Below are 12,191 nucleotides of genomic sequence, written 5' to 3'. Positions count from 1 at the left end.
ATAATTGAGTGTATTCTAATAGAAGTAGCATTAACGAGAACTGAAGAATGCTACGCCAAACTCTCAGTGAACAAAAACGGAACCACAATGTTCCTGACACCTAAAACACGCATATTAAAAAGATATGGGGTGAAAATTACATGTGACCATATTTTTCCACAACTATATAAGATTAACGATAAGTGATATCAAGTATCAGGTACTCCAATAAAAGTGGAACTGCCCAAGACTTTAAAAAACCATGACACAGGATACATGGCACTACGTCAAGCCGTCTAACTTCACAACTAGCAAGCGACTTGTAAAAATTGAGAAATCGCATAATGTTCTCGATTGAGCAAAATTCACTCCTCAACGACCTAGCTCATTATATGCATGGCCAATCATCGAGTCACAAAAAAGCTCTATATTTAAACTATTAAACAAAGAATCTCTCAGGAAGCTAGCCAATTCGACATGGAAGCGAATCTGGGATGGATTAACTGATTTCGGAAATGCAAGTGCCGGTTTCGTAGCATTATACATCCTATTTCAATTTGTGAAAACGTTAGCAGAAGCGATGATAAATAGTTATCTACTATATCAAACTTATGGATGGTCTGTACGAATGCTCGGAGCTACATGAAATAGCTTAACAAATTTGCTACTTTTTCTCGGTGAAAGAACTAATAATAACCGTCGCAGACCTGGAAATGAAACTCAATTTCTCCGAGAGGATGAAGAATCCCAATCTTCACAAAATCCTCATCAGAATCCAACATCAATTCAACAAGAAAGATTAACGATGCAAGAATAGATCCAATACTACCCACCAATTATATACACTCCCATGGTACCAGGGCAGGGATCATTAAAAAACCAAGGAAATACCCCATCCTCTCCAACCATTACATAAGCCACAATTCTAAGCGCCTCAACTGCTCAAACCATTCCAATTATTAATAAATTAAAAGCTAACCAATTATTCGTGGTTCAGTAATTAACTTACCTCACCGATACATGTACACAGTTAGACTTAACTCCTAAAAATTTAATAAATATTCTTATTCGAGGAGGCTTTTTAAATTTCATAATAAATTGTAATCTGCGAAATTATAAGCATTTGTATGCGCATTATTATAGATATATTTTAAACATCTTATTTATCAATAACCTAACTAATATTTAGTTTATAAGAAAAATTAAAATCTTTCATTTACTAACATAACGTTATCTTACTAATATATAAAGCAAAGCCGCTAAAACCGTTGTAATCGCTAACCGCGAAAACTACTGAATCAATTATGCTAAATTTTGCATACCGATTCTTGACACTTCCTAGACGGTTTTAGTACAGTTTTTATATTGAAAAAGTTAATAGCAATAGGAATAAATAAGCTCAAAGTTGGAGATTAGAACAGCAGCGTCAAAATCGACAAATATACAATTCATTACGAGGTATTTAGCTTTTCGTTGTACCCTTACAGAATCTCTTAAATCTTACAGATTTTTAAAGAAGTAGAAAATGTATTTGTATTTTTGTGGCGATTAAAAAATGTAAAAAAGTTGTGAGATAAGAGAAAAAAAAATTTTTTTTTCAATATAAATTTTTTGGATTTTTATATCTTAACAACTTTAAAAAATAGCCTTTTTCGTAAGTTGTACGGGAGAAACTGCAAATCAACGGCCTATTATGGCCAACGATTATTTTATGGCATAAGGAACTCACGGTACTTTTTAGCATAATTATATATTTTTTAATTTTCACAGCTTATTATTTCACTAAATAAACTGTATGGATTCCCTACAATTATTTTTTTAGTAAGAAGATTTTTGGTCTGAGAAGTGTCAAGAGTAAATGTAAAATTTCTAACTGAAAACGTTTCACATTACATGTTAACACACTACGGTGTCCTATTAAGTAAGTCTCGGGCAAAGCCGAGACGGGGGGCCGCAGTTGGTGGAAGTAAAAATTTTGATAAAAAAAAAAAAATGTTTTAAAGAAAACAACGCTAAGTTGTGTGCCGGTTAGAGTAAATTCCAATGGCCAGGCAACTAGCCTGAATCAAGTAACGCTACGTTGTGTGCTGGTTTCTCTCGGATTTTACATTAAGTACAAGTTGCTAATGAAATTGTATATGATTTTTTTGTGTTCATTCGCAGTAAAGAATGTAAAAATTGTTGATTAATCACATTATTTGGTGTACTGATGCGAATTGATGTTGTAAGATGAGCGTTTCATATGATTGTTTAAGGTTGCACGCGTAGTACGAGTTTTACGACGGTAACTTGTTTCAAAAGAAGTAAGTTACATGTCACGCGATTGCAGAATCAGGTATACCGCTTGATGGTTCGAGATCGCTGAGCTTTTGCTTTTTATAATTTAAAAACGAAACTCTGTGTTTTGAAGTAATAAATATTAAGTATATGACATGGGATGTCACAATGTCATCCAAAACTAACATTAGTTTAAATTGAAATAGCCTAACAGTAATGTTCGAAAAGTCGTTTGTTCTCGTATATTTAGGAAATTTTTATAAAATTAACTTAAATCTTTTTATTTAGGGTAACATGTTGCAGTTATAAATAAATGTGATCTACCACAATTTTTCATTATAGACTTTGCATCTTAAAATTGCTTCTGCAGAAATTTTAGACTTCTGATGTATGTAGATGGAAGTATAAAAATAGTTACAATTTTTTCCTTGTCTCAAAATTTTTAAGGATGTTGCATGTGCTGTGAATAAAAAATACGTCTTATAAACCTTGCTAATATTTAATTCTTAAATTTTTTTGTTTGTATCTCAAATAATTCAAATGGTTATATTTAATAAAGATAAGAATAAATAAAAAATTGTTGTGTTAACCTTCAAACAATAATGGATCAAAATTTATTGTGTTTCGTCTGAAAGACAGTCTGTATATATATAATGATATTACATAGTTAGTTTTTGTTCTTATTTGAGTAATTTTCCATACAACCAATACTTTATTCTAAATTTCCAAAGGGGAAAAATGATAAAAGCACCATAGTACCGATAAAATGAGATAGTTTGAACATTATGTCTTCCTATATTATATAGTTAAACGTGTGGGCCATTTTTATAACACATTTCATCAAAATGTTAAAAATTTTCACATTAAATGAAGTTTTAACATGTATAAAACATGTTTTTACATTGTTTTAAAAATTTATATAGTAATAATATATTTAAAAATGTTATCACACTATAAACTTTATAATGAGGAATAGTGTAAAACTGGTTCCAAAAAAAATTTTCATGGTTAATAAACTGTACAAATATTTAAAAAAAATATGTGAAAATTATTTGCAAATATGAAACTAATCCATCTGTTTCATAAGCCGTGTGAAAATAATGAATATTGTATGATTCTAATAATTTATATTGAAAATTTAAAAATATTAAGAATGAAGAAGTAAATTTTCGAACAATAATTAATCAAAAAGACATTAAGTTAATGTACTGTCACGTACGATATCACAGCTACACGTATGTGTGCCCTCTCTTTTTGGGGCCTACTACAGATGATTATAGTGGGAGAGAGCGGAGGCTTGAGTAGATAGGATGCTGAAGGGAGCTCTCTGGCTGGAACGGCAAGGACGAAGGTCGTACACACGCGACGTGCTCTTCTCTCATTTTGGCATAAATAAAGACGTTGATACTAGTTCCTCGACTATTTACTTCGTGCGTCCCCCAAGACTAAAGAATCCTACGCAACAGTTCATAAACAAGTGGCTAAATTTATGCAAAAAACTATATCTTGCATGTAAGGCATTATCAGTTCACAAGGTGCCGGAGCAAAAAGTGTTATTTAAATGACAGAATTAAGTTTTAATGTTATTCCGTTATCATACTTGAAGTTAACTGAAGTTTTTATTAATCTTTCGATTTATTATAAATACCATTAGTACTTCCTTGTTACTAGGGGTTTCATGATTAACACGTATTTTAATGTTATTTTATTTAACTGTATGCGAAAGCTTTTGACCTTTTATCGAACCTTTGACCAACTTGGCTTGTCTATTATCGAGTTTGTCGACTAATAATCTCTTTTTAACGATTTACTTATTTGTTTTTTTTTTTTTGTTTATTTAGGAGGATACCATGGCACTTAAAGATTTTTTAGAAGAAGCAGCAATCATGAAAGAAATGAAGCACAGAAATTTAGTTCAACTTATAGGCGTGTGTACGAGAGAACCGCCCTTTTATATTATAACTGAATTCATGAGCAAAGGAAATTTACTCGATTATTTACGTAATGAAAATAAGCATCAAATAAATGCTGTAGTTTTAATGCACATGGCAACACAAATTGCCAGTGGAATGAGCTATCTCGAAAGCCGAAATTTCATTCACAGGTAGGCATCATTCTTAAAAAATTTTGTATTTCATTGATATTTGTAGCACATTAAAGAATGTACTAAAAATTTTTTAAAGGGACTTAGCTGCTCGAAACTGCCTCGTTGGAGAAAGTCATTTGGTAAAGGTTGCTGATTTCGGTTTAGCCAGACTAATGAGAGATGACACTTACACTGCTCATGCAGGTGCAAAATTTCCAATCAAATGGACAGCTCCTGAAGGATTAGCTTACAACAAATTTTCAACTAAAGTTTGTATTGGAAAATTTTCCCATTCTGTAGATTGCTTCAAATTATTTTGATCTTAATTTTTTGAATTAGTTAATATATAAAATTACTTGAATTTTTTAACAAATTCAAAATATTTTACTTACAATTACTACCAGAGCTGCTCATGAATCGACTGCAACTTTTTTCGATTTAACTTTGTTACTGTCTGTATTCCCACAAATAAAAATAGTTAAATGTAAATCAAGATGAAAGAGTCACTCTTTTGAACTGAACATTTTCAGCAAACGTATATTTAACAATTTTGAATATCTTTATATACAAGAGAACATAATTGTTAGCGAATACACAATTTTCTATCGTAAATATTAAACTGTTTTTAAATCAACTACTAATTGCATAAGGTGTTAACTTCAACGATTAGTAGGTGTGGCACTTATGTCTACAATACGTTATTTAAATATATTTGTCTTTCGGTGGCTACTATGTCATGATAAAGGGATTAGTCGTTACACATTGTAAACAAATTTTAACATTACGTTTAAGAAAGGTTTAGTACCTTTACATTAATATGTTCTGTCCAGATAAAAGCTGTAAGCAAAGCCAAAAAAATTATATTGTTATATTTGTGTTTTATTAAAGGCAGGTTTGAATATTTTGAAAAGTGATGTATCAGTACCATCCAAAAGCCTACATCGGCTCTCTGTTTACAAAAAATATTAAGATGTGTACTAGCATAACATAGAATATTCCTAATAGTTGGAATTGAAATTTGTTGAAGTAAAAAATAATTTGAAGTCGAGTAAGAGAAAATTTTTTAAATAAATTTAAAAAAAGAATATTATCAGTGAATTGACCAAATGAATCAGTGATTTGAGTGCATATTATGTCAGTGTACAGTAATAAATTTAGTTTGGTGTCGTCATGTGCACTACAAGATTGGAAACAATAAAAACATAAATTGTGACTGTGATAACACAGTACACATTAGTGCATATACATGATTGCACTTGTGTGGAGCTCAATAAATACAAGTACTGCTTACATTTATCTATTTCTCACATCACAGTGTTCAATAAAAGTAAATACTAATGACAGGTTAGGTTAACTTTTACACATTTGTATTACATTTCCGTGGATTACTTATGTCCTTTAAGCTGTACACAAGTATAAGCATGTAAATGCACTTAAATATGCTGTGTTATCACAGTCGCAATCCATGTTTTTATTTTTTCCAATCTTGTAGTACACGTAATAACACAAAACAAAATTTATAACTGTACACTAAGATAATACACACTCAAATCACTTACTAATTTGGTCAATTCACTCTTAATAACCTTTTTTTTAAATTATTAAAAAATTTTCCTATAAAGCTCCATGCATTCTGGCGTGTCGGAAATAAATGATTGATTTTTTAATGTAATTTGTAATGAGATCAAATTATTTTATGAACAATAATTAAAAATTAACACTGAAAATAAGTTATAAAATCACAAATAAGAAAAAGTATTTGAATTTCTTATATCGGGACTGCTCATAGCAGAGTAGATGAGGGTCTAGGCTAGTATGCTGGAGACTGGAGATTCGAATCGATTTGGAAACTGTTTTTTTTTATGTGGAACATCTATTGGCGCGCTTGAGGGTTTGACGGACGCGATGAAGCGACCCTTGCAATGGCACGATCTCCGGTTTAACTCTGATCGGCTCGGCTCTCTATTTCTTTCTCCACGCGTTTACTGCCGCCTCTCTCTCGTTTGTAACGTGTACTACCAGCATATATAGCTATATAGAAGAGTATATGCTAAAAAAAAACATACATGTATTGCACATATAAGTACATACGTACATACGTACATACATATATTATATATTATATATGGGTAAAAAAAAATTCAAATTTTACGGACTCCGAGAATCGAATCCGAATTGGTTGGTTACCGCTATAGCCTACTGGCCTAGCCACCGGGGTCACCCACTCACCATTTACGTGTAGGGGTGTACAGCTGCACCCTTTTTCATCCCTTTTTGCTGATATCATACCTGAATCCATGGGCACAGTGTGAGTGTCTCCGGTGAAACACCTTGCCAGTTAAGCTGACACTCTTTGCACCGATGGTGCATTGGCTCCACTCGCTACTGTGAAGCCTTTCCCCGGAGAGGACTCCATATTTCAGGACTTCTACTTCTCGCTGGTTAAGTCAGCGCTCTTTCCCGAAGCATTAAATCCAGGCTAGTTAGCATGCCTGGAGAAACCCCATGTTTCAGGTACCACTTCTCACCGATAAGGCCGGTGATCCCTGCCTGGCGCATCGGATCCGCTAATCCCAACTTATAGCCCTAACACTGTTTCGCTTTTACGCAGTCACGAAGATCTGTGGGGCAAGGAAAAAAACCCTGGAATGACTCTAAAGAAAAATTTCACAGAAAACCCCACTCCGAAACAGCTGGGGTTACATAGGAACTTTTCCCGATAAAAACAATTTTTGAAAAAATCTGCACTCACTGGGAGCTGAATCCACGACCCCTAGAACAGCATTGGATCAGTTACAAAATCGCTTACCACTGAGCCAACGCCGTTTCTTATAAAATATAACTTATTTATTGATTTAAAAAAGTATCTACAACTACATTATCATTATGTAGGAAAAAGCGGAAATCTCTACAACTCGAGTAAAAATGTGGCTATCTACAAGTCTAAACAGGCGTTCATTATTGGAAGTCGATCCAAAATGTATGCACAGTAAATTTGCGAAAAAAGAATTTCTCTCTTTTACAAAAATGTAGTCTTCATCTGTAAATTAGCTAATGTTCCAAAAATTTTTTACTTTTTACGTGTTTAGAAATGTTATAAATAAATTTAATAACTATTTTTAAAAACACGAAAACAGAGTTTTAGCAAGTAAAATAATTGAATAAATGTATATAATTTGTTTTAATCATTACGAAAAGCCAAAAATTTGGTAATTCAAAAGTAACACTCACAGGTCCCTCGGGTCCCAAAATAGCTTTGAAGACAATGGCACTTATCAAACGAAAACTACTATTTCTATCATAGACAATCAAATACAACCGAGTTCAATAACATATTCTGTAATGTTTCATGTCTTTCGTGGGCCCTGAGACCCACACCTAGTTTATCTATTTATTTTTTTTTTAAGAATTGCTTAGATGAAGAAAGACATAAAATTCATAAAATTCATAAAATTTGAAATGTGTGGTGTCGTGGCGTTATGTGAAGTAAAGGGGACTGGAGGACGAGGCGAAGAGGGGAGAATCAAGCAAAATTCACTTCCATCACACTTTTTCTCGAGTCCAAAATCTGTAATCTCGAGGCCAAATGTATATCCATTTAGACAACTTCTTGCTTTGCCCTTTAGTCTTAAAATCACAAATTTTCAATAGAAAGTTCTTGAGCAAAGTGGGAAACCTTCAGTTTTCAATGTCTTACAAAGAATCTCCAGGTGGTGCATTTTGGCCAATGTATACAGGTATGTGTAAGAAGGCTTGATTGATACGAAAAGCTGAATTATTAAGGATGTTTTTGTGTGAAACTTGAAGGAATTCTAGTGATTTTCCGGCTTTGGTTGCCTTATTATGTTGCTGCAATAATTTTACCCTTGTAGCATTCATATAACGACATTGCTACCAATACAACAAAGGAACATAAATGATGTTGAAATAAATGAGAAAAACTTGGAATCTTTATCACTTTTCAAAATTCTAAGCTTACAGAAGTAATGTTTGAACAAAATGGTATGTCTAGGTCATTCTACAAAAACCTGCATATTTTAATGGCTGGAATGGACAAATACACAAAGTGAGTTTGAATTTTTTTTTTTCGTGTTAACCATGACAAAAATACTTAAAACTTTTTGGGCCCTGATAAATCTGTACGAGAAAAATTTTTGCGACGATTTGCTTATTTTATTTAAGAAAAATTGGAGCTTTACGGGTTTTTATTAAATCCTATTATAACTGTGATAACTGTGCTGTACTTACATAAAAATTCGAATTCTTTGTTTCATTTTTATCATGTACTAACCATTTATATAACTACAAATCACTATCTCAGTCGATAATCCAACATGAAACAAAGATAATATTCACTGAATTTTTGCTTGAATGCCCGTGCAACATTGTTAATACACAAGATATTAAAAAACAAAATTATTAATAATAAAACAAAATAACTTTTGTTATCTTCCGCAATACTTTAATTTTAAGTGTACAGCTGACAGCTGTTTTGTCAGTTACGTCGTTACTAGAAGTTTGACGTATACTAATCTAATGACGGTAAAAATGAGTATGTAAAGGTAGTGAGACGAATATTTATAAACTACTTTCTTACAAATATAAAAATATTCATAAATAGTGTTACAGGGTCTTGAAAAAAAAGAGCTTTCGGGCTCTTATAATTCCGCCTAAAAATTCATATTGTTACACAGTGAACGAAAATTAAACTTTACCCTTAAATTTGTATTATACAAAAAACATCTTTATTTTAGTGTATCCCCTTCCGAGTCAGTCGTCTAATATCTAGCAGTGATATTCTAGATTCTTTAGCGCTATGAGGTCTTAACAAATGAAGTTATGAGGCCGTTACGGGCTTTTATAAAATCGTATTAAAATCGAGATTATAACGTATCAAAGTATGATTTAACTTTTACTTTGCACTTATATTTTATTATATACATAGCAGCTGTATTACAACTCATAACCTTAGAAGTCGATAACTAAACGCTTCGTGAAGTACAATTACATTCTTTAGATTCCTAATTACATGACAGTCTTTGAGTAGGGGTTTGTAGGGGCTTATAAAGGAGATGTGCGTAAGATTCCACTTACACAACTGTATAATATAGGGAGATACATACACTCCTTATTAGGTATATACAGTGGAAGTTAATATAAACTATTATATATATGAGGTATTCTTTCTGAACGAATGACCCCCTCTTCTTCAAAATTTATTTAATTTATTTAAATTCTATAGGTAGTCAAAAAAAAGGTCTGAGCATCTAGTTTTTAATACCGATTGGCATATACATTGAGTCAACATTCCTAATAAAATATGGCTGCCTGAACCACGTGACCTACAGATTTTCTTCAATAAAAGTACTATAAATCTCGTGGCATGGACCCTTCAGGGGTAAAAAAGGTTGTAATAGAAAGTCTTGAGCTCTTCTATAAAAATAATCACGAAAAAAATTTTTTGTCTGCTATAAAACTCAAAAAGGCGGCAATAACACGTGATCTCCAGCTTTTTTTCAAGAAAACTACTATAAACCTCGCAGCATAAACCCTACAGTGGTGCAAAAAGGCTTGAATAAAAAGTAGCATTAACCACGTTATACTAGTATTTTTGGTACAAAACGCATTCCAACAATCATTTTTTCAAGGTTTATTAGGATATATAGTAGTAGGAGAGAGATATACAATATTATTTAAAATAAAAAGTATTATATAATAGTCTTTCGAAGAAAATCGTAGCCAAAAACAAGTTATACTTGAAATTCCTTGACCAACCCAATGACTGTTTTCAGATATTTTTATGATCGTAAAAAACAGAACTTATGTTTTGAATCATGAAATTAGGAACAGTTTGTGGATTATAATTAGTAAATTTTAAGGAATACTATTTTATTTATACAGTAGTTCGGTAATTTCACGTGCATCCGAATATCTTTAAATAATCAATTTGTTTTGTTAAACAATAAAAGCATGGTTTTTTGAAATTTTTTGTAAACCCCTGTGGGGTTCATGCCCCAAGATTTACAGTTCACTGAAAAAAAGATGTAAGTCACGTGTTTTGGCATCATTTTAGATTTCGTATTAGACAAAAAAATTTTCTATACGATGTTTTATAGATATGCTCAAGATCTTTTATTCAAGCATTTGTAAACCCCTGTAGGGTTCATGCCGCAAGACTAATAGGAGCTTTATTGTAAAAAATCTGTAGGTCGCCATTTTAAATTTTATAGCAGACGAAACATTTTCTTTATACTTTTTTTGATAGAAGAGCTGATGACTTTTAATGAAAGTCTTTTTAGACAGCTGTAGGGCTTATGCCGCGAGACTTATAGAAGTTTTATTGAAAACAATCTGAAGGTCACGTGTTTTTACGGTCATTTTGGATTTTACAGCAGACAAACAATTTCTTTTATACATCTTTTAATCGGAGAGCTCAAGACTTTTTATTTAAGCCTTTTTAGACCCCTGTAGGGTTTATGCTGCAAGATTTATAGTAGTTTTCTTGAAAAAAGCTGTTGGTCACGTGTTATTGCCACCATTTTGGGTTTTATAGCAGTCAAAAATTTTTTTTATACAGCATTTGATAGAAGAGCTCAAAACTTTTGATTAAAGCGATCTTTGACCTCTGTAAGGCTTATCCTGCGAGGTTTATAGTAGTTTTCTTGGAAAAAGCTGTTGGTCACGTGTTATTGCCGCCATTTCGGATTTCATAGCAAACAAAAAAACCTTATCATACTTATTTTGATAAAGGAGCTCAAGACTTTGAATTTAAGCCTTTTTTACCCCTGCAGGGTCTATGGCACGAGATTTATAGTAGTTTTATTGAAGAAAATCTGTAGGTCACGTGGTTCAGGCAGCCATATTGGATCAGGAACGTTGGCTCAATATATTATCCACTCGGCATTGAAAACTATATGCTCAGACTTTTCACTTGACTACCTACAGGACCTCAATGAATCAAACCAATTTTGGAGAAGGGGGGGTCATTTGTTCACAAAGAATATCTTATATATATAAATATATATCTTTCTATATGACATAGTTGCTTGTGTGGGACATTCCATGCACACCCCCACAGCCTATCCACAACTCCCCACCGACCATAGTTGACCTCCCACTTCCCCCAACAAAACAACTTAGAATTTCATCATTTTTTCGCTTATTCTAGCTTAGCTCCCTGTGTATCTAGATCCACACAACCCTACAAAAGCCTGTTACATACTACCACCACTCCCGCAGATTTTTTCTTGACCCCCTCACATAGTCCCCCACACCATTTTTGTGGCATTTAACTAAAAACTTACTGGCCAGTATGGACCCTTACATCTACCCAATTATATATACGTATACACATTGTTAAGTTTTAAAATTTAATTTATTAGCAAACTACGATGAGATATGAACTTTAAAAAAAACTCATACACATATGCAAATATGTTCATGGAGATTATTTGCTGGTATTATGTATATTAATAACCTGGTGAACGTATGTAGACGTTGTTTCCGTTATTCTCACTTAAATTATTTTGTATCAAAACACTCCACCGACCTCATACAAACTTGAATATAAACTTTTAAATACATATTTTCAAACATACTTCCACACCGCCCAGAACGCAAATAAATGGACTTTATACATACGAATAGTTAATAAATAAGACATTTATATAACTAAAAGACTATGTTACCATCCGGGGCATTATTTTATTAATTATCGTATATTAAAATAATTATTTTTCTTAAATTAGATCGTTTCTACATAAATTTGAATTTTGAAATTTCGCGCGCAGCACTGACTTCCAACTAGTACTTGATAGTACCACCTATCGCTCGCCAGGTGGTGACTAAA

The 12,191-nt window shown here is 32.4% G+C and overlaps 1 protein-coding gene across 1 annotated transcript in view; it reads left to right on the top strand.

Annotated features, from left to right (window-relative positions):
- The window catches only part of Abl (tyrosine-protein kinase Abl), a 451,059-nt gene that overhangs the window by 238,932 nt on the left and 199,936 nt on the right, over positions 1-12,191 (top strand). Inside the window, 2 exon segments of the mRNA XM_089598684.1 lie at positions 4,098-4,360; positions 4,440-4,611. Of these exon segments, the coding sequence (XP_089454810.1) occupies positions 4,098-4,360; positions 4,440-4,611 (435 nt within the window).

This window comes from Copidosoma floridanum, unplaced genomic scaffold (genome assembly GCF_036245765.1).
Source record: "Copidosoma floridanum isolate Cflo_tuat_1 unplaced genomic scaffold, Cflo_Japanese_pri ptg000006l, whole genome shotgun sequence".
Taxonomy (NCBI): Eukaryota; Metazoa; Arthropoda; class Insecta; order Hymenoptera; family Encyrtidae; genus Copidosoma; species Copidosoma floridanum.
The sequence above is the reverse complement of the archived record's forward strand: the minus strand, read 5'-3'. Positions and strand labels throughout refer to the sequence as shown.